At 47.4% G+C, this 24307-nt stretch overlaps 1 protein-coding gene across 3 annotated transcripts in view; it reads left to right on the top strand.

Moving 5' to 3' along the window:
- Nucleotides 1-24307, top strand: part of SLC24A4 (solute carrier family 24 member 4) — a 170311-nt gene that overhangs the window by 15007 nt on the left and 130997 nt on the right. For 2 of the 3 annotated variants that reach the window (XM_088464303.1, XM_088464302.1), the window contains exon 2: nucleotides 9300-9413. In XM_088464303.1, coding sequence (XP_088320429.1) covers nucleotides 9300-9413 — 114 coding nt within the window. Of the gene's footprint in view, nucleotides 1-9299; nucleotides 9414-22579; nucleotides 22629-24307 lie in introns of those variants that run through there. The other variant, XM_088464304.1, reaches the window with a different exon arrangement.

Raw genomic sequence — 24307 nt, 5'->3', positions numbered from 1 at the left:
GGAGATGGGGTGGTCAAGAGAGGGGTGGTTTGAGGGGAGGAGGAATTTGGATGGAGGGGAAATCGCCAAGAGGGATGGGCGACAGGGTCTGGGCAGGCTGGGTGGAGGGGGAATTTTGGGAATTTGGGGGAGAGGAGGTTTGGCTGGGGGTTGGGGAGAGGGGACGAGGGCGACGTCTGCGCCGGCGATGACGCCGTAGTCTTCGCTCGGCCCCTAAATGATGGGAAACAAATTGAGGTTAGTTTAGAACATCACCTTGCTAAACGCTAATTGTTTAACAAACAAAAAGGAAAACATGCACACGCAGATATGAGTGAAAAAAAGAAACAGGCCAAACAAGAAAACATGCACACGCAGATATGAGTGAAAAAAATAAACAGGCCAAACAAGAAAACATGCACACGCAGATATGAGTGAAAAAAAGAAACAGGCCAAACAAGAAAACATGCACACACAGATATGAGTGAAAAAAAGAAACAGGCCAAACAAGAAAACATGCACACGCAGATATGAGTGAAAAAAAGAAACAGGCCAAGCAAGAAAACATGCACACGCAGATATGAGTGAAAAAAAGAAACAGGCCAAACAAGAAAACATGCACACGCAGATATGAGTGAAAAAAAGAAACAGGCCAAACAAGAAAACATGCACACGCAGATAGGGCCACAAAGATAAACATGAAAAACAAACAAAGCATAACTTACTTTCCGCTATACGCTGGCGAAAACATGCCAGCAAGCGGGGCATCCGCCGTTGAAGGTCGGACCACCTGCGCTCCAGCTGGCCGATCTGTCGGCGTGAGCCGAAGGAACGCAGGCGGCCGCGAACCTCCGCATAGGCAGCACGCTTCTCCTGATTGCTGATGGGGGGAGGCTGGCTGGTGATACGCCTGTCCATCACCTCTGTAAGAACCAGAAGCTCTCGCTTGGTGAATGCAGAGGCTCTCATGATGGCAATGGTGTATTTTTAATAAAACAGTTTTAATAAAGACCAGAAAATAATTTTGATTGGCTAATGTAGTTGGTAAATTAACAGGAAACATTCTATTGGTTAGTGTATGAGTCATGTGTTCTACAGGCCAAAAAATCTATTGTGAGTTATGATAGGCTTGATGCAGTGACATGCGTAAGCTAATTTAAATACAGAAATGAACCCAGTAAAATATGCGTGGGTAAAAACACGGAAAACAAATGGATAATTGGCTCAAACATGTATTTTGCCAAAAGAAAACCATTGTTTAAACCGTACGTATTCTGCGGGTAAACAAAAACACGTGTGAAGAGCAATTAAGCTAATTGATATATTGATTGGCATGATACGATTGAAGGAGGTAGGCAGAATGAACGAGCAGGTGATCGGAATCTGACAGGCCCACTTCCGGTTTGTACTTGTGCGTGCGTTCCCTGCAAGCCACATTGGGGATGTACGCTCGATATTTGGCTCGCTCGTTAGCTAGAGGTAGACTTTGGGGAGGAAGTTTAGCTGCGTTCGAAATTACGAGCGAGCGCTTAAATTAACATATTTCGACACGTACGCCGAACGTACGAACGGCCACTTGCGTCCGGGTCTGAATCAGGCCCTATGTGTTTATGGATATCCGTCTTCCCTATAAGATTTGTTGCATAAAGAGCCATGTGTAAATTTGAATTCATTACATTTCATGTGAATCAGGGCAGTGTGTTCTCATTTGATAGGGATGGTGATATGGCTTCAGAGAGCTATTGATGTGGGAAAATCATACAGACCATGAATACACTGTGCTTTTCTAAGCATTTAATTCAATTATAAGCCAAACTCAACAAAAAAACAGCACTCACAATATAAGAGTCACATTTTTTTTATTATTTACAAAGCTTTTCCCACTTAGAGGCCTATTTATCATTAAGGGGCCTATTCATGATGTTAATTATTGGGGTCCGTTCGGACACCGATAATTAACATTTTAGCTAGCTGCGGATTCTGGAGCAATTCATCATTGCTCTGGCGCGATGACAGCTGATCCGGAAATCAGCTGTCCCGCCAGTGGCTTCACTGCTCCTTTTCGACGGGAGTGCACACGCCCGACTTACAAGTCATGCCATCGCACAAGAGCCCTGACGTCCGGTGGCAGGACCCGGGACTCCTTCCCATAGAAGATGGCGAATGCTCCCGGACTAATATTATATTTTCAGAGCTTGATGAATTCTGTCCCCATACTAGTGTATCTCCCCCATATGCACTATGGAGGGATCGCGGTAGATATTGAAGAATTCTGGAGTTGGGTTGGGTACGGGTTGCCAGCGTTCGTTATCCCGGCGCTCATCATCCAGACTTCGGCATCCCGACCAGGTTACAATCCCGATGGCTCTGGGTAAGTAACCCTAAACTAACCCCTAACCCTCCTTCCCCAGTGCCTAAACCTAACTTCCCCCCTAGTGCCTAAACCTAACCTCCCCTTTTCCACACCCTAAACCTAAACCCCTTAGTCTTAGGAGCCCATTAATCATTCTGTATTCGTGACTATGTCCCAGAAAACACCCATTTTTGGGTGTTAACTGCAAATATTTAGTATACCCCAAATGTAGTAGCAGGCAGCCGCATCCCCCATAGGTTTCTATGGGGGATGCGATTCTGCCAAATTTACCAATATCCAGAATGCCATGCATTCCAGATATTGGCCCCCCACAGCTAATGCCATCTGAAGATGGCATTCATTGGCAAATGCAGGATTTCCAGAGGGGGGTTTCCAAATGCTTGATTTTAGAGTGAGTGTGGCCAGTCCATGAAGAGGGCATAATTAGTACTTAACCAGCTTTAATGCGTGTCATACAAAGTGTATTGTGTGTATTAATTCCACCATATACAGGACCAGTGATCACAGTAAGCCATTATATGCGGCAGTAGGGCCATCCTGCCTGAGCTGAACGTATTTATTTTAGATGTGGGCACCATTCCAGAGCATTACAGCAAGTCCGGGAGTCTGAGGGAGCAGCAAAGGAACCTAGCACTGTCCTGGACATATATGTACATATTGGGCTCTATAGCTGTGCATCTCTACAGTGCATGTTTTCCAGATCTTCTAGTTGGTGCACAGGTTATTTATTACTGGCTGATACATGATAAAGATCCACAGGTGGTGCTAATTATGTCATTTGTGATACTGAGAAGAACATGTAGCACTAGTAACAATCTATTATATTACTATTTCTACTGTGGTCATGGTGTGGGCTGGGGAGGCGGGTTTCCAGGCAGACGGAAACCCACCCTGCGTTTGCCTGTGTCATTAGCCACTGTAGCCTATGGGCTACACACCGCATAATTAGCCGGCGGCGGGATCCTCTGGAACCCTCCCCCGGCAATGGCCACCACACATGAGAAGTCAGCAGGACAGCACATGCGCGGCAGCCCCGGCAGCTCTCCAGCACATCGCAGGGACGGGCGCCTTTCGGAGCTCCTCTCCCTGAATGTGCCGGATAATACATCCTGGCGCTATGACCACATCTTGCAATGTGATCATGGATAGTACTGGCATGCCCAGATCACATTGCAAGTGCAATCATTCATAAATGGGGGCCATAGTGCCTAACACTAACCCTCCCCTTATCCCCACTACTTACCTTCGGGATCCTGGCACCAGTATTCTGATAAGTGTCGGGATTCCGGCATTGGCATTCTGAATGCCGGAAACCCCGCTATCGGGATTCTGAACGTATCCCCCGGAGTTTGGCCTCCACAGTTTATGCCAGCTGAAGATGGCATTGGCCTGCTGTAGCCTATGGGCTACACTTTGGAAAAATTACTGGCAATGGTCACCGCAATGTGTGGTCTCGAGACTGGCAGGTGGCCTCCAATGATTAAGGGGTTTAGTTACTAAGCAGTGTTAGGAGACAGAGTGAAAAGTGATAAGGTACCAGCCTATCAGCTCCCAACTGTCATCTCAAAGGCTGTGTTTGAAAAATGACAGTTGGGAGCTGATTGGCTGGTACCTTGTCACTTTCTTATCACTTTTCACTCTGTCTCCTAACACTGCTTAGTAAATAGACCCCTAAGTATCCAACTTACCGCGAGTTGTGGATACTTAATAACTGGAGCAATTCAGCATTGCCCATAGCTGGGCAGCTGCTCTGAAAAGCATCTGTCCCAGTGATACTTCCTGGTGCCCCGTCTGCTCTGTGTGCATATATGACCTGAGGTCAAGCGTGTGCACGGCTGCAGGTCACTCACGGCGGAGGAGGTGGGGGGGGATCAACGCATTGAATCTCACAATCAAACCCCCAAAATGTCAGTCTTTGTAGTTTACTGAATATTAGGTGGTTCTATTGGGCCCCTATTAATGAATGGGCCCGTTACTTAAATCATTTATGATAATGAATTCAGATTGATGTATCAAATAGTGAAAAGAGTGTAGAAGTTGCCCATAGCAACCAACCAGCATATATCTATCATTTTATGGAATGTACTTGATAAATTCTACCTCAAAGCTGATTGGTTATTATGGAGAACTTCACTGTTCCACTTTTTTTCACGGTTTGATACGCCAACCTTTAAGTGCCTCGTGCCTCAGTGATGCCACAAGCTCCTAGTAGATCATACTTGCCGACAATCAGCTCCAGCCTTCCGGGAGGGAGCTGATTGTCGGCTAATAGCAGGGGGCGGGGCCGGCCATTGGGGACGGAGCCGGGGGCGGGGCGGCCATTTGGTGGCACACTGGGGGCAGGGGCGGGGCCGCACGTTCGCGTCATCGTGACTCCGCCCCCCCTTCACAATGCTGTTATTTTCGCAAGCTTCCGGGAGGCTTGCCTGCCTTTCCGGGGGGCCGGGAGCGGCACCCGAAAATCGGGAGGCTCCCGGCCAAATCGGGAGGGTAGGCAAGCCTGTAGTAGATTAATTGGCTGAATATCGTGAGCCCACAAAATGGCTGCATCCAATGTGTGTACATGACAGGTCCAATTTAACAGATGGAATATTTAATCATGCAGACACAATTATCACATCATTCATTATTTTTCATGCTTTAGTATCAGCCTCAAACATAACATGTTTAATTTATAATAGAGGTATTTAGCATGATGTAAAACCTGTAGGCATGACTCCAGTCCATACTTGCCTACCCTCCCGATTTGGTCGGGAGCCTCCCGAAAATCGGGTGCCGCTCCCGACCACCCGGGAAGGCAGGCAATCCTCCCGGCTGCCAGCGACCTCTCCTATCCCCCCCGTACTTACATGTAAAGCCCCCGCAGCGGGGGACGGCGGTGACGCGATTCACGTGGAATCGCGTAATTTTGGCCCCGCCCCCTGCTTCACACTGCCTGTAATATCGGCAGTGTGTAGCCGGGGCGGGGCCAAAATGACGTGATTGTGTGGCTCCGCCCCCCACCCCGCCCGCAAACTCTCATCCACTGGCCGGCCCCGCCCCCATTTGTTGGCCACATCCCCCAGTCATGCCGATCTGGCTGCTCCCTCCCGGAAGGGGCAGCCAGATTGTCGGCAAGTATGCTCCAGTCTTTATGCAGCACTATGGGGCGATTCAGACCCGGACGCTAAGCTGCGCTCTCTCGCTGAAAAGGGGCCGGGTATGCAAATGCCGCAATCGCACTGTCTGGTGTAAGGACGCCCCCTATGTCTTAGAGAGTGACGGCAGAGCGAACCCACGCCAGTATAATGACACCCACTTTTCTTTCTTAGCACACGTCAGCTCCAGGAAGCGTGTGATTAATCAGAACCATCGAGAGCCATCGGAGCTGCACGCAGCACTTGAGGTAGACCCTACCCTGCCACAAGCACTGCGATCACTGCAGGCTGAAATATAACCAAGTGACGTGTACAATGACGCCTCCATGCTAATTATGCACATCCATAATACTCCGGTTTGACGCCCAGACACGCCTGCAGCACCACTCCCCCGTTCACAAGCACCTTCCCCTGTTACCACCCACAAATGGCGCTATCTGTCACTCAATGTAGCTCTCAGTCTTTGTGCTAAGAGCACACGATTCCCGATCGCAATGACTGGTTCGCGCACGTGCACTGCGATACATACGCATGTGCAGACGGGCGACAATCACCCATAGCATGCGTCCGCGGCTTTGCGTCCGGGTCTGAATTGGGCCATATGTTATGTTGAGTTCTCAGTAGATTAAGGCCCTCATTCAGAGCCGTTCGCTATTTGCGTTCGTTCGTTCAAAAACAAGGGGTGGCTATTCAAATGATCCGTTCGCACATTGCAGTCTGTTCACACCTCTAAGTCTGAACGAGCGAGCAAAACATACGCTCGTTTATTTGTTAAAAACGCCCCCTGGCCGCTCGCACCATACGTCATGTCCGCTATTTATTAGATTAATCGAGTACATCGAACAGGATATGAACTGCTCGCTATTCTTGAGGTTGGTTTTTTCAACCGCTATTTTGCGAGCAGTTCTGAGTTAAAAATAACCCAGTGACGTGGTCAATGACGCTGCTGTATTAATTATGCACACCCATAAAACGCCCGTTTTGACCTTTAAGCACACCTGCTTTCTGATCTCCACTCCCCGTTTTCAAGCACCTTCCCCTGTTACCACCCACATACGGCTCATTCTGTCACTCAAAATAGCAGGCACTCGCTATATTGCGTACAAACGATTTTCAGCCGCACTGACTGGTTCGCGCATGCGTACTAAAAACCGTACGCATGCGCAGATGTGCGAACATCGCTCGGAACGAGCGTACTGCCGCTAGTGAGTGGCTCTGAATGAGGGCCTAAGCTTTCAACATTTTCAGAACGCACAGTGATTATTATTGTAGTTTACCTCTATGCGTCACAGGACTTTCTAGAGCATAATGAATTATTCACATCAGTCCCTGCTTCACTGGAGCTTATAGTCTAATTCCACACACACACGCTTACACATGCATGCACACACCCACAGCCCACATGTGTGCAGGTTGTATGTTCTCACTGTGTTTGCATGGGTTTTCTCTGGGTACATCCGTTTCCTCCGCAGTCCAAAAACTTATTGGTAGATAAATTGGCTTCTGGCAGAAATGAAGACTCCTGTAGGGTATATAGATTGTAAGCTCACTTAGGCGGGGACTTATGTGAATGGCTGAATTAATCTCTGTAAAGCGCTGCGGAATATGTTATGTGCTACATATATATTTCTGACAATAAATAATATAAATAGGAAGGCTCCGGGAAACAAGCTAAGAAATAAATTCAGCATACCTATATTGTGAAATATCAAGCAGGGCCAGCTCCTAGTGGAGTAAGTAGCGCCCCTTTCGAATATTGGACCTCATTCAGAGCCGCTCACTAGATGCGCTCGCTCGCATCCAGCGTATGCAAATTTTCCAAAGTGACGCCATGGGAAGCACTCGTTCGCCAAGGCATAAGCACACCCACTTTGGTGGTGCGAGTGATCGCTCTGTGTATGCAGATTCCCATTACCCTATGTAGAGACGCCCACTAGCGCATGCCATCTCCAGGAAGTGTTTTAAAACATTGGTACATCGAGCACCATCGGTAGCGATTGCAGCGCTTGTGGTTGCCTTACCCTGCAGCAAGCACTGCGAGGACTTCAGTGTAAAAAACAGGCATGTGACATGTACTATGACACTGTCTGTTAATTATGCATGCCTTAAAAACGGCGTTGAAACACTCAGGCACGCCTGCGTTCGCACCTCCAACCCCCGTTATTAGTGTCCTGCCCCTGTTACCACCCACAAACAGCCTCTCCTGTCACTCATTTCACTGGGCTGTCTTTGCTGGGCGAGCGAGCCAGCTGCGATCACACAGAGTAGTTTGCGCACGCGCAGAGCAAAGCGTGCGCATGCATGTTCACAAACCATCGGGCCGTTTGCGAGCGCACAGAGCTTGCGAGAGACTCTGAATGAGGTCCATTGTTCGCTCCCCCCTGTCTCCAAGCACGTGGCATAGTCACATGTGTCCAAGAAGGGGGCATGGTCTAATTGCTATAGACCACGCCCCTAAGTGATGCCATTTAGGGGGCGTCCCTGTGTGGATGACTCCCGCTTTATATATACGATGCACGCATCATCGATTAAGCTTTACCGGCACCGCTGCTCTCTGCTTAGCAAAGCAGGGCTGCGGTGGTGCGTGTCCCCAACCACCCGACCACCCACGGGATGCTTTGGTCCGTGGGTGGAACAGCGGGACAGTGCCTGGAAAACGGGACTGTCCCGCTGAAATCGGGACGGTTCGGTAGGACTGCGCCCTCTGTGGGGTGGCGCCCCTGTTTGACCACACTAGTCGAACACCCCAAGAGCTGGCCCTGATAACAAGGCTAACCACTGTGTTATCATGCTTCACATTATCCTAATTATTCCTAATGCCAAGTCATGCAATGATGTTGAGCTAAACATCATATGCTCTTACCAAACATTTCTACAAAATAAAGGAAAAGTCCATCATACCACTTTATTGGGTATTTACCTTGTTACCATATATATAGACCTATTAATTTATTTAAAATATATAAACTAGATGACATTTAAACATGGAGTGGGTAGTGTAAATCAGAACCCTCAATTACACAACAAGGAGGCAGATATGACATAGACTGAATCTATATCAAGGAGAATGCAGTCAATCTATTCCCTAATAACTAGTGAGGTAGCTGAGGCATGAGGTACAAGTTACTAGTAAATTGACCAGGATAAATATTGGCTCAGCCTCCTGTGTATGTTAGTTACGGGTAACCGTGTTAAGGGAGCTATAAGTGACTCTTCACAAGGCTGGAAATAGCCGACTGGGAATTAACACAGACTTTTATTAGTCAGTGACATTGTGAACAAGCTAATCCCCCCCCCTAATCCTTAAATCCTCATTTTTCCTGAAAACCTAAAATTTGGAGCGCTGTCCTCCTTCGGTTGTGTTCTCCGGATATGCCAATGTCAAAATATTAACCCTTTATTGGAGCTTTATTTCTTTTATTCCCCCCCTTAAGTTAAATATTACTGGACGGAACATGTGAAAGATTATTGTAATAGAGACAGTTAGCGCTAAAGTTCAAAGACCTAAAGCTGTACACTGCCGATACAACGAGTGACTCTGCCAGATTAACAATGCAGGTCTGCCAGGCTGTAGTCACTTGTGTTCAAATATTCCATTGGTGAAAATTAACATTTCCAGAGCAGGCAACTCCTGACACTGATTTATGAAACATTATTCTCATCCACAAGTGCTTGCGCTTTAGCAGGAATATAAGCTTTTCCGAAAATCATGGCGCAGTTCCAAAGAACATCTAGCGCTGCCTCTCGCCTGTTTTGTACTTTGTAAATGATTTTCAGTATGTTTCATGCAGATCGCTCTTCTGTTACAGGTCGAGGAACGTCAAAGGGAGACCAGTCGGCTGCGTCCAATGCCCCTGTATGGAGGAACCGGAAGCTTATGGCATCAGGCAATGGGTCCCAGGTGAAGAATTGCACTGAACCAGGTACACATGATTATAACTGTGTGTTATGTTAAGTCATTAGAGTGGATACAAGTTTTATAGTAGACTGACAGCACAAGGAGACCTGTACTACATCAAATCCTAGGACACTTCAGGTTCTATACTAAAGGTCGACACCAGAAGGTCAACAGGGAAGAAGGTTGTCATGAAAAAAAAGGGTAGACAGTACAGAAGGTCGACAGGTATAAAAAATGTCGACAGGTTCAAAGTTCAACGTGGAAATGGTCGACACAGAAATTGACGAAACAATATTTTTTTCTAAGGGTTAGGGTTAGGTTTCGGGTTAGGCACTTACCAAAGGGTTAGGCTGCCGAAGGAACGGTTAGGTTAAGGCATTTACTGGATGGTTAGATTAAGTGACATAAATGGCTGGGGAGGCACAGGCTCGAATCAGAGCCAGATTTATACATACATATATGAACCCGAGGGTTCATGTGGGCATTATACAAAGGTGCAGCAGTTTATAGTGACAGGGGAGGCAGTGCCTCACCTGCCATACACTTGTTACTCAAGAGGTTTGACCATAAAATGGCTGGAGATAAAGTGAATGGAGAAAGAGTACCAGCTAATCAGCTCCTAACTGCTAAGTCAGAGGCTGTGTTTGTAAAATGACAGTTAGAAGCTGGTTGGCTGGTACTTTATCTCCTTTCCCTTTATCTCCATCCAAGGCTTAGTAAATAGACCTCTAAATCACTAAGGAGCAGGTCCTAACATGGTCATAGACATAACCCCTTAGTGATCACTTTACCTATGCTGGCAGATGCCAGCCCATCACAGACTGCGATCCTGCAATTCGCCGTGAAATGTATTTGCGCAGACCGCGGAATGAGGGAGTACACTTTTACATGCAGAAAGTGGACACAGAGCCCACCCTAGCCATAGGCCATACAGGCACCATTTCTCCAGGGGACCACCCAGCATTCGCGGCAGCCTGCCCACTTGTTGTTTAAGGGGCACCAGGTATAATCTTGCCAAGGGCGCCAAATGGGTCAGGGCCGTCTCTGAGTGGTCAGATCGATGGAGCGGATTATTTGCACGTTCGGAAGTGACCTTTCGTAAGAGCTTAAAACCTAAATAGGTAATGGCAGACATACTGTGCTGAGCTGAATAGGATGGAATCAAATTTAGCATATTAAGGAGTATTGATTCATTTACTAAGTGCACACAGGCTGGATATTGGTTGAGACTTCTGCTCTATTTGCAGAGAAGGTGATTACTAACAAACAACAGGGGGATGGAGTTCCCAGAATGCTTGTTGTAAGAGAGAAATGTTTAACATGTTAATTGGTTGATGGAGGGGAAAGGTGACGCTGTGGGTGGAGCAGAGAAGCCGCCTTGGGGAGAGATATAGGAGAGAAAGCAAAGCTGGTAACTTTGGTGCCATAAAGTGATTAGATGCCAGTCACTAGAGAGTTTACGATGACCTGAGCAGATTCTGAGGACCTGGACACTAGATGTATCAAGCATTGGAAAGAGATAAAGAGGAGAAGTCACACAAGGCAACCAATCAGCATCTACCTGTCATTTTATAGACTGAGCTAAATAAATCACAGAAGCTGATTGGGTGCTCTGGACAACTTCTCTGCTGTGTCTCTCTCAAAGGTTTAATACATCTCCCCCCAAGAGAACAGGGGTTGCTCAACAGTGGATTTCCCCTTTTCATTTTCTTACCTATCTACTTCTGAGCTGGATATATCAAGTGACTTTGAAAACTTAACAGCCTGAATTCTCCCCTCTGCTATTCACTACAATTGAGCAGGCATCCACCCTGAATGTTATCTTTTCCTTTCTTGAAACAATGTTGCAGCTCTCTGTTAACCTTTATTGCTGGGGAGAAGGCGTTTATAAGGCAGCAGCAAAACAGCTACAAATCTTATTATACATTGGGGATTTTCCCTTGGAGATGAGATGTGTCATTGGGTTGGAGATGGAGGTAGCCATTGACGTCGCAACCCTTAAGACTTTATGAACCCTCCCCCCCACACACACACACCTAAAATATCTCCGGAACCCAATTCCTGTTAAAAGGGGTGTGGTAAGATATCTTGACATTTATAATGTAGACACTGATGATGAAATGATATAATGTCAACATCCGGCTGCAGCAACTCCAGTGACCGTCACTTCCGGCGCAGACATCTGATCATCCAGTGATCCGGTACATATTCTTTCCCTATCGCTAACATTAATCCCTAACCCTAAATCTCCCTCTACTGCTTAACCCTAACCTCCCCCTAGTGCCTAACCCTAACCAACCCCTAGTGCCTAACCCTAACCTCCCCCTAGTGCCTAACCCTAACCAACCCCTAGTGCCTAACCCTAACCTCCCCCTAGTGCCTAACCCTAACCAACCCCTAGTGCCTACCCCTAACCTCCCCCGAGTGCCTAACCCTAACCAACCCCTAGTGCCTAACCCTAACCAACCCCTAGTGCCTAACCCTAACCTCCCCCTAGTGCCTAACCCTAACCTCCCCCTAGTGCCTAACTGTAACCCTGTAGACCAACTCTAACCTCCCCCTAGTGCCTAACTGTAACCTCCCCCTAGTGCCGAACCCTAACCCTCCCCCTAGTGCCTATACCCTAATCCTCCCCCTAGTGCCTAACCGTAACCCTTCCCCTAGTGCCTAACTCTAACCCCCCCTAGTGCCTAACTGTAACCTCCCCCTAGTGCCTAACCCTTACTCCCCTAGTGTCTAACCCTAACCCCCCCTAGTGCCGAACTGTAACCTCCCCCTAGTGCCTATACCCTAACCCTCCCCCTAGTGCCTATACTCTAATCCTCCCCCTAGTGCCTAACCGTAACCCTTCCCCTAGTGCCTAACCCTAACCCCCCCTAGTGCCTAACTGTAACCTCCCCTTAGTGCCTAACCCTTACCCCCCTAGTGTCTAACCCTAACCCCCCCTAGTGCCTAACTGTAACCTCCCCCTAGTGCCTATACCCTAACCCTCCCCCTAGTGCCTATACCCTAATCCTCCCCCTAGTGCCTAACCGTAACCCTCCCCCTAGTGCCTAACCCTAACACCACCTAGTGCCTAACTGTAACCTCCCCCTAGTGCCTAACTGTAACCCCGTCGCCCAACCCTAACCTCCTCCTAGTGCCTAACCCTAACCTCCCGCAGAGGCTTCCCTAACCTCTCTCAGTGCCTAACTCTAACCCCCCGAAGCCTAACCCTAACCTCCTTCTAGTGCCTAACCCTATCACCCCGTAGCCCAAGCCTAACCTTCCCCTAGTGCCTAACCCAATTCCCCCCGTAGCCCCACTTTACACTCCCCCTAGTGCCTAACTGTAACCTCCTCCTAGTGCCTAACCCTAAACTCCCTCTAGTGCTAACCCTAAACTCCCTTTGGCCCAACCCTAACCTCCCCCTAGTGCCTAACCCTAAACTCCCTGTAGCCCAACCCTAATCTCCCCCTAGTGCCTAACTGTAACCTCCCCCTAGTGCATAACCCTAACCTCCCCGTAGCCCAACCATAACCTCCCCCTAGTGCCTAACCCTAAACTCCCCGTAGCCCAACCCTAACCTCCCCCTAGTGCCTAACTGTAACCTCCCCCTAGTGCATAACCCTATCCCCCCCGTAGCCAAAACCTAACCACCCCCTAGTGCATAACCCTATCCCCCCCGTAGCCCAAACCTAACCACCCCCTAGTGCATAACCCTATCCCCCCAGTAGCCCAAACCTAACCACCCCCTAGAGCATAACCGTCCCCTCCCACACCCTAACCCTAATGTTGACATTCTGACAACGTTGACATTCTGAGAATGTCGACATGTTGCTTGTCAACGTTGTAAATGTTGACCTAATAACTCCACCCCTGTTATAAAACAGTTATTGGATATGTTGCCTGCTTGTAATTTGCTATGGTATCCTGGAAAATATCCTTTGACCATACTTTTAATCCCAAACAATTCATTCAGCATAGGCTATTGCAAAGTAGGAAAAATGGAGAATAATTCTGAATGATTAATAAAGGTTTAATGACTGTAAGAAATCTGGGTTGTTGCAGGTGTAATAAGGAACGAAGATCCGACCCGCACTGCGGTATTCCCTCCACTATGTCTCATGCCTGATTAGTGAATATATTGCGTTTAATGATTAAGACGGCAAGTGTTATCTCATTATAGTAATTGTTAGAGAAGAAATGTCTGCCATTATGGACCTCTCTTATGCTGAACCCACGCCCACTCCACGCCCACTCCACGCCCACTCCACGCCCACTCCACGCCCACTTGTTTTGTTGCTAAGAAATTGGAGGCTGAGAACTTTCTCATTTTGTTTTATTATATTCTTTCTTCCATAATGAAATGTACCAAGTTCTTACAATTTAACCAGCAAATCTATTTCTATACTTTTCATAATTTGATATAGAGCATAATTTCTTTGTTTGCTTTAGTGACCATTGAATATTTCCATTGGCACTTAGTGGACTGAGTGGGGGGTTACATTGCTGGAAATCACTGCGAGGATCCAGTGTCTCTCCCTTCAATGTCGCTAGAAGTAATATAAGGTGATTTTGAGGGTTAGTATGCAAATCAAAAGTGAGTTTCAGTGATTTGTGGCAGCTCAGAAGTGGCAAATTCGCCAGGAACTCGCTGAAAACTCGCCAGAAACGGTCTCTGGCCAGAGAGATTGCTCTAGCTACTGACATGCAGTCTGAGCTGTTTGTCAGGGCAGAGCGTAATAAAGAGCCACATTAAACAAATATATCACTGTGTCACTAATTAATACTCAGTTAAGGCATACTTACCGACTTTTAATATCTCCTCTCCGGGAGATGCCTGAAGAGGAGACACAGCTGGACACTCAGGGCAGCGGGCCGGCTTCCTATGTCATTAGGCCCTATCACGGAAAACTGCTGCAAATCGCTGGACCGTGATGAGGCTTTGGGGCTCAATGACTCGGCTTTGCATCATTTATTCCTGCCCCTTCCATACGGTGACCCGATTACGGGCAATATTCGAATATTGAATATTGTCAATATTCGAATATTGAATATTGTCAATATTCAAAAATCCATTAAAAAAGGAGTTTCCCACATAATGATTATAAAGCGGTTAATGATGATGAAGAAGCTGTGATGATGAAGGAGTTAAGAATTTTGAGGATATGTTAATTAATGTTGATGGCATAATATTGTGTAGCCGTCACAAAAATGCTCTTTATATTGTATGGCGAGAACTATGATGCTATCTGTATTGTATGATGCTCAATGGGATGCTCTCTGTTTTGTAAGACAGTTACAAGGATGCTCTCTATTATCACTGGGGTGCTCACAGTATTGTCTGATGGTCACTGCAACGCTCTCTGTATTGTGAGGTGGTTACTGGGGTGTTTTTCTGAAGTGTGTGGTGGTCATTGGGATGCTCTCAGTACAGTATAGCGGTCACAAGGATGATCTTTGTATTGTATATTGCTTACTAGGATGCCTTCTGTGTTGTATATCAATTACTAGGGTGCACTCTGTATTATATGGCAGTCACTAGGATGCTCTCTGTATTGTGTATTGGTCACTAGGATGCTCTATGTATTGTATTTATATCACTAATACTGGTCAAAGTATCATGCAAAACAGTATAATACCTGCCTTGTCCTGCAATCTATTTTAGATGGCACATTCATGGGAGTATTTTCATTTATTGCAAAGATAAAAAACCTTTTTTCGAATGACTTCTGCTTGTGTTTATAAATATATATTTACGTTTGTGTCTTTTTTAATATCTGATATCCGCCTCTTGCCCCCCCAAAAAAGATACATAGGGCTTTGGTAGAATTCTCATCTTGTGGGTAAATGCCCACCAGGGACACCTTAAATGTTTGCTAACAGTTAGGAAGAGTCTATGTTTATTTATTGATTTATTTTATTACTGCGTGTTGCCTTGGCCTCACTGACCACTGATATGGCAGGTCTATTAGCGTGATAACCATGCCTGATTTTATGTTGGGCCCACCGACATCATGAGGCCACTTTTTGTCTACGATCCAACCCTTGATCCTGGATATAGACAATTGTTGTATTAGGTGGGTATTACTGTGCTGCAAATAATGTTCCCAGAGCATGAGAAGGTAGTTTCTATCCTTTATGCTCTACAACACTGTAATCTGGAAATATAAATCCAGATATGGGCTTATCAATAATGGGTGTCCTGGGGGGTCCTACACCGAAGACCCTGCACCCATACATGCATGATACTAATGGCCCACAGAAATCACGGGGAAAATTGAGCTGCTACCATTTTCCTGCAGAGCAGTAGGGAAATCACCGGGAACATGGTGCCAGCATCGAAGGGGGGCGAGTGCGCACTGCACAGGAGCCCCCTCCTCTCGTAATCCAAATATGACTTTTTTCTGCTTCCAGCTGCACTTTAATGAAACATTTAGGGGCAGATTTTTTCAAAGCTTGGATAGAGATAAAGTGGAGAGAGATAAAGTACAAACCAATCAGCTCCTAACTGTCATTTCTTAAATACAGCTTGTAAAATGACAGTAAAAAGGTGATTGGTTAGTACATTATCTCTCCGCTTTATCTCTCTCCAAACTTTCATAATTCTCATTTACAGTTCTGCATCTACCTGACCACAGCCGCGGTGAGACACTCTGCAGTGTGGCCGCTGTTTGCTGATCTCTGCTTCCTTTCTGCACCTTTATAGAGGTCCAGATTCAGATTTGGGCGCTATTACATTCACAGCTTCAATTTCTCATGCAGCCTATGGAGCTCATTCAGTCCTGCTCGCAAGATACGGCCGCTGGCTGGCAAAAAGGGGCCTGATATTCAAATTCCACGCTTGCACTGTGTGGCGTAAGGATGCCCTCTATGTCTTAGCGAGCTACGGCACTGAGCGCTCGCTAGTGTATATAGACGCCCCCTTTCCCCTCGCAACACCGTCATCTCCTGGAATTGTTTGATTCATCGGTAACATTGAGAGCCATCGGAGCTGCTCGCAGCCCTTGAGGTAGCCCTACCCCGCCGCAAGCACTGCGATCAGCGCTGGATGAAATACATGCAGGTGACGTGTACAATGATGCTACTTTGCTAATTATGCACGCCCTTTAAATGGCGTTTTGTTGGCCTGACACGCCTGCGTCTGCAACACCACACCCCCTTTACAGACACCTTCCCCTGTAACCACCCACAAACGGCGCTATCTGTCACTCAAAGTAGCGCTCTGGCTTTGCGCTACGAGCGCACGATTCCCCATTGCAGTGACTGGCTTACGCATGCACACTGAGCAACAATCGCCCGGCAGTGAGCTATCGCGCCTTAGCGAACGGGTCTGAATCAGGTCCAATGTGCGAAAATATACTAAGGCCCTGCCACTAGACTCCCCGCCTGAACTGGCGTGCAACGGACTGAACAAATGCTGCTACACCCACTTTCCTTTTCTTATTGTGAGTACACCCACCGGGGGTTGAGAATGCATCACCATCGATGCAACATCGGTTTCACATCGACTCCTAGAGTAAGTCCTGGACTGCGCAGATTCAGGTACATCTGTCTCTTAATACGGCCCATGAGACTGTGGTTCTGTGATCAGGAACGCAGCCGGGAGTGCAGACACACCGATGGAACTTCCGTAACACGCCCACCGGCCGGCCTCTTTTTTTTTTAGTTCAATTTTCGCCCTCCACCCAGGTACGCCCATGCATCACAGTGGGCTTCTCAGGACGTTGCGATTACGGATACTTTGCGAATGCCGTTTCAAACTCCAGCTCGCGCGTGTGCCGTTTTTTGCGCATGCGCCGTTGCAAAAACATCGGCGTAGCGTACAACTCTCAATCAGGCCCATAGTCATCTGTAGTGATTTTACTTATATATAAATCTATTAAAGTCCTTAGGAAAATCCACGGGTCATTTTATTCTCTACTGGTGAGGAATAGGAACCTCTGCACACTTCTGTATTTCTGACCTGTTCCAGCCATTCCCCACCGTGGTTCTAAGAGGAGAAAAAAAGCCGGCGTTCCCTCGTCTCCTAACATAAAATGTCAAGTAGGATTCCTTTAGCTTAGCTGTGCTTGTGTGACATGAGTAAAGCCGTGTACAATTATCGGATTAGCCGGCGTTACACTGTGTATCGCTTCCAGCTTAGATTACGAGTGCCTGTACATGTGCTGGGGCCTTCTCAGTCTATCATCCCACTGTTGACTTTAATGTATTGTACATTGCACATGCCCTTCTGCAACTTTACATTTATGTCTCCTTCTGTGCTTCACAACCATTTATTTATATCATCAGGCAGAGTTGCTTATTTGTGTTGCCTGGGGACACAGTGGAGTTGAAGGTCCTGATTCAGAGGTGGATACAGCCACCCGTCTGCGACTTTATGCAAATGCTGTTACACCATACACGCCTACTCTCGCGAGAGGATCCCTATTTTTTGAGTAACCCCCCTGCAGTCCTGAAAGAGTAGGCAAATCTCCCGCATTCCTAGTGAAGTGGTCAGAATGGGGAGATTTTCCGAGATGTTTGTGGGTCCGTGCAGAGGGGGCGGAGCTAAATGGCACGAATCACGTCATTTAGCCCCGCCCCCTCATTGCGGGCCTGCGAATAGCGGGGTTCTCCTGTGGAGGGGGCAGGGCCTAATGCAGTCTATTGACTGGCCCCGCCCCCGAAGATGAGAGGAGCAGCTGCTCACGGAAAGGTTCCCTGCAGAGTCGGCAACTATGCGTTACATGCCCAATTTGAGCATCTTATTGAGTAGAATGTGCAAGAGGGTGTGTGCGCACCAGTGATCTCATGCTAGGAAGCCTATTTAAAATGCATTTGTCACCACTTGCAGTATTTTTGTATTACTAATTATGAGTACGATGAGAAATTTTTGCTACTGAAAAATTTTAATGCTCATTTCCCTAAAATAATGTCCCCAGATTGATATAAAGGGGATGCTTATGAGTCACGAGCAAGGTGGTTGTAGTTGCGGCCAGGGGCGCCGAGAGGGGGGAGGACAGGTACTAATCCGGGCTTGACGGAGGGGCCCCGCAGGAGCCCTGGTTTACTGCCCACTTGCCCCCTCTCCCTTACCTGTCACTCCTCAACCCATCACACTCCGCTCTGTGTGCTGGGCTGCAGTGGAACCAAAGAGTCTGCTGCCACTTAACAGCAGCAGCAGTCTCCTCCCTCTTATATTTGCCTGATTGATGCACAGCTGAACACAAGTCTGCTTCGCGGATACATCTTGCATTTTTTTCGCACCGTGCATGCTCCGGCCCTGAGTGCATGCTTCGGGACTAAGGGGCTGATTCAGCAAGGGATGCAAATGAGAGAACACGCGCACTTGGGCCGCTGTTCTTGAACTGCATATGCATCGCACTGCGCGTGCGCGACTACCCGGTGCAATCGGGTTAGGGTACGCAGGCTACAGGCAGTGTGTACGCAGACCCTTCCGAATACTGATTGACAGGAAATGCCGTTTGAGGGTGGTGACGGGGAGTGGTTTACTCTACCTTGCGTACTGATCAGGCTTTGAGTAAAGGGAGATGGGCGGCTTAATATGGGGCGTCTGGGCGTCTGCATCTTGTGCTGCGGCCTCCGTGCGTATGAATTAATTAGCATATTCTCGCAGCGGACGGGTGCGTGCATCTGCATCCGTGCGCTCCTTGCTGAATCAGGTCCTACGTGGGATGCTGTCTGTATTGCATTATGGCACTGGGATGATCTCTGTATTGTGTGGTGGTCACTAGGATGGGCAGCTCGGATTGTGTAATGGTTATGTCACGACCGGCTGGGTAGAATCCCTTACTGAGGGGATGAAAGCAGAGGTCCCGGGCTGAGGAAGGAATTGGAGGCGTGGGGCCTTTATGTAAGATCTCCTCATCCACGAATACCAGACGTTGGCGAGACCTGACCAATGGTGCAGAGTCTAACCAGCTGGGAGGTGTTCACCAGTGACCCCTCCAAGCGGGATATGGGTTTAGCTGCATCCAGCTGGCAGGTTGCGGTCCTTTGGTCAGGTGTCTGGTACCGGCGGGAATAGAGAACTTACTACTGTGGTCCTGGAGAACTACTTCTGTAGAAGTAGACTGCACCAATGAGGAGATTATAATTTGTACACTAGAGAAGTCTTTTGACGCACAATTGCGCCGAGAGGTGGCACTTGTAATAATACACAAGGAAGGTATTTTGACACAAAGTTGCACTAAGGGGTGCTGCCGGTAATACACTCCGGTGTGGTGTCCGGACGCACAATTGCGCACCAAGATGGCACTTGATAGGTACACAGGTAATGATGGAAATCTGCTCTGTTGCACAATGGATAGCACTTGCAGAGCACACAGGTGAGGTGTTTAGGACGCACTGTTGCACAAGGAGTTAGCAGTTGTTTCGCACACAGGCGAGGTGTTATAGGATGCACTTTTGCGCAAAGGGTTGACACTTTTCAGCACACAGGCAAGATGTTATGACGCTCTGTTGCACAAAGGGTTGGCACTTGTAGTCACAAGAGGGAACCTGGAATGAGGCAGCAGCAGTAAACACTGGATAGCGACAACATTGCACAGGCAACTTCCTGCTGTCCGGAGACTGGTATTATACCCTGAGGTAGCAGATCATTGGTGGACAGCGTCAAATGATGAAGACTGTCATGGCTGCGTCCATGATGGCAACCGCAGTAACAAAGGCACGGCACAGCTCGTGGATGTCCACATGGTTCTTAGGTATAATACTCGCCACCGCACCTGACGTCTGACCACCCGATGGATCAGGGGAAGCCGGCGCCAAGGTGAGTATCGGCCGATCCTAGGCCCCAACCTGACAGGGTAGCATTACTGCCTCACAGCACTGATATCTTCGGTTTAATTCCCACCGCAGTCCTATCTGTATGGAGCTTGTATATATTCCCCGTAGTTGTGTGGGTTTCTTCCCACACTTCAAAAATATACTGGTAGGTTATTTGGCTCCCAATAAAAAATAACCATATTGTACATGTGGTAGGGAACATAGATTTTAAGCGCAAACTTAACTATCTCCTCTCATGGGTCTGCACTGGGTGTCACCAGGGTGAGTGACTCCACTGATTAATAGTATCTCCCTTGGGGCTCTATTTACAACAGTCCGCATTGGGAATGCAGAATGTAGTGTGATATTACCGACTGAATTTGCATTGCGAATTCAGGCAATATCACAGGGATTTACTAAAAATCCCTTGCAGGGACAGAGCTTGCGATAAAGCTCTGTCCCTGCGAATCCCCTCCTCAGTCTTATCACGGTATTTTTGCAAAAAATACCATGACAAGTGCCGGCGCCCGCGTGACCCCCCCTCCCTTAATTGCACTTACCTGCATGATCCGGGCTCCGGTGATGTCCTCCATGACTCCGGTCAGCTGACATCCCATACTGCACTGGGACCCAGTTACCTGATGACCGGGCTGCAGTGCAATATGGGAGACCAGCTGACCGGAGGGAGGATATCACCGGAGCCCTGAACTCCGGTCCCTGGTAAATTAATTTTTTTTTTTACTATTTGTTTTTATTTTTTTTACAGTGAATCAGCGTGTGGTCTGCTTAGACCACACAACTGATCACTGGGGCCGGCTCTAGGCTCTGCACGTTAGAGCGCAGCAGGAATCCGGTAACCGGGGGAGACCCTGGATAACGCCACCACCAGGTGGCTTTATTAACACAGGCCCTCCACAGGTATTTTTTTCACAATTTATTTTTAGTAACTTTGGCCAGATCATATTTCCCATTACAATTATGGGAAATGCGATCTGCTTAATAAAAATAAGTGATACTTAGGGGTTGGAGTAGAATTTTACGAATTCTACTCCAATAGCCCTATAGTAACTTTAAGTGATAGTAAAATAATGTGAAAAGGGTGTGAAAACACTCTTTTTCACATTATTTTAGTAAAAATAGTGAGAATAAATAGAGCCCTTGGTGAGTAAATCAACAAGAAGCACGCCCTTGTGGTCCCAAAAGCCAAAACACTGACGTTATGACCTACTTTGCTGTTGGAGTTGATTCAAATTTCTTTGAAGATGGGGACGATGCGTGTGATGGATGCTTGCTTCTTCTCCGGTATAACTGCTCTCCCTCCCTCATCACTGCGTCAAATGCACAAGAGACATTAGTTTTATGAAATTCTGTTCTTGCTTCGGTACCCGGGGTGAACCCTTCTTACTGTACCCCAGCTGCTCATGAACAATGTTGTGCACAGGACCCACTGAGATGTTCAGTTTGTCAGCTATATCACTAATTTGTATGCGTCTGTCCTCCTGAATCAGACATTCAATGCGGCACAGATTGTCATCTGTGCTGGACGTGCTTGGCCATCCGGATTGCCGCTCATCTAGAACGTCTGTCCGGCTGTTATCAAAGCCAGTGCACCAAACCCAAACCTGTCTCTGTAACATGACGATATCACCGTACACCTGATGAACTTCAGCTGCTAATGCGCTTTTTACACGCAGAAATCTGATCACACTACGCACCTAAGTGTTTGAACATATTTCCGCCAGCCCCGTCATCTTACACCTGACGTTGGGACAGCATGATTGATAAGGGGGGCTGTCTAATGGCCCTGAAGGGAAGCAGTGGTCTACCGGCTCTGGCCTGGCAGGAAATTAGAATGAAATAGAGAACATTACACACGTGAGAGGTCTTCTTACCTTACTTATTGAGCCAACCTCGTATTTATGATCCTTCCACAGCAAATTCCCTTTTCAGTTATAGAGAACAAAGAAGAAATAGAAGTGCACAACTCCAAATTAACTTATTATATATAAATAAATACATTTTGCAGTAAATACAATAGAGGTTTTTGGCATAATCTTGGCCAAGGTTATGGGCCTGCCCACCATATCCGGGTAACCTCTTGTCGGGCAGGTCCCTAACATAATAGGGCTCAAATCCAGAGCGCAGGACACCCCCAAACTAGCCCAGCTAAACCACTGTAACCATTTACCATTTATTTATCAGTTAATTTGGAATTGTGCACTTGTATTTCTTCTTTGTGTATATATCAATGGTCTCCACAGGTAGCATCTCCAATTATATATATATATATATATATATATATACATATATATATATGTCCAGAGTGTGCAGTCTGAGATCCATTTTCTTTGTAAACTAATTAGTGCATTGATTTGCACACCTGGGAAGCCTTCTGCCACTTCCCACTCAGACTAGCACTTCTACTACATTGGTTACAGGATGGAGTCTGGCAATGTAATATGCACACCAGTCAGAGGCACAATAATAGGTAAGTCCTGCTAATATTTAGACTGTGTAGTGCAGCTTTGGTTCATTTTTGGGGCGTGGGTCCCCCTAGATTGCTTTGCTGATCTGCTTCAGGGCACCACAGTATAACACATTTTCCTTTAACACATTTTAATACCTCACTGTCTGCTTCTTATATATATATATATATATATATATATATATGTATTTCACTTTTTTATTTTTATTCTTTATATGCGGCCAGCGGCTGCTCTTAACATTTCACTTTTCTTATTAGAGCGGTGCCTTGGGGTGGTTTAGCTGGGCTAGTTTGGGGGTGTCCTGCGCTCTGGATTTGAGCCCTACAAGGGGTTACCAGGATATGGTGGATTTGAGCCCGACAAGGGGTTACCCGGATATGGTGGGCAGGCCCATAACCTTGGCCAAGATTATGCCAAAAACCTCTATTGTATTTACTGCAAAATGTATTTATTTATAATATAAAACCAGTTAATTTGGAGTTGTGCACCTGTGTTTCTTCCTTGTGTATATATCAATGGTCTCCCCAGGTAGCACCTCCAATTATATATATATATATATATATATATATATATATAATCATACTTGCCGACAATCAGCTCCAGCCTTCCGGGAGGGAGCTGATTGTCGGCTAACAGCAGGGGGCGGGGGCGGTCATTGGGGGCAGGCCAGCCGGTTGGTGGTACATTGGGGGTGGAGCCGGGGGCGGAGCCACACGATCGCATCATCGTGGCTCCGCCCGTCTTCACAATGCCGTTATTTTCGGCAGTGTGAAGCAGGGGGCGGGGCCGCGATGACTTGATTCAGCGTGAATCGCGTCACTGGCTCCCCCATTGCGGGGGTTTCTAGTGTTTTCAGGGGGGAGGTTGGGAGGGTCAGAGATTTCCGGGAGGCTTGCCTGCCTTTCCGGGGGGCCGGGAGCGGCACCCGAAAATCGGGAGGCTCCCGGCCAAATCGGGAAGGTAGGCAAGCCTGTATATAATATGTCCAGAGTGTGCACTCTGAGATCCATTTTCTCAGTTATAGAGAACAACAGATGTTTGTATTTAACTGAGCTTACTGTAATTTGTGCTTTTGTTTTTCGTATTTATTAATAACCATAACCACAAACAGACAGTCTTATGTATATATTACATCATGTGTGCCTACTTTTTCAGAATGGAAAGGGGGGCTGCAGAAAATTGGCCAAGAAAATTGCCGAAAATTTACCATGAAAATAGGCCGACAGGATTCAACGCAGTGCAGACAGGAAACAAAAAATCCCTGTGAAGTGAACACTGGGCCTGATTCAGACCCGGTCGCAAGCGCTGAGCGCTCGCAACTGGGTAGATGTTTGCAAACTGGGCATGCACATGACGGAACCGGCTCCGTCATGCACATGCACGAGACCCGGCTAGCGACTTCTCCCTCCAAAGGGGGCGAACTGTCGATGGTGATTGACAGCTCGCCCCGTTTGGTAGGCAGGCGGGGGGGGGGGTGGATGGCCAAACAGAGGTGTTCCCGAAGAAACGCCTGCCGTTTGGGGGCGGCCCCACTGACATCATCAGTGATGTCTGTGGGAGAGCTTTCGTCTCTATTACAAGGGTCTCGTCGCAAGCCCGATGGTCGCGATGGTCTTGACCATCGTGCCAATCAACCTGCCCGCTCGCAATAGCTGTGGGTGGTCACCCACAGCTATGCGAG

Source organism: Taudactylus pleione, unplaced genomic scaffold (assembly GCF_031769625.1).
Source record: "Taudactylus pleione unplaced genomic scaffold, aTauple2 ptg001628l, whole genome shotgun sequence".
In the NCBI taxonomy this organism is placed as follows: Eukaryota; Metazoa; Chordata; class Amphibia; order Anura; family Myobatrachidae; genus Taudactylus; species Taudactylus pleione.
This window is presented reverse-complemented; position numbering and strand designations above follow the sequence as displayed.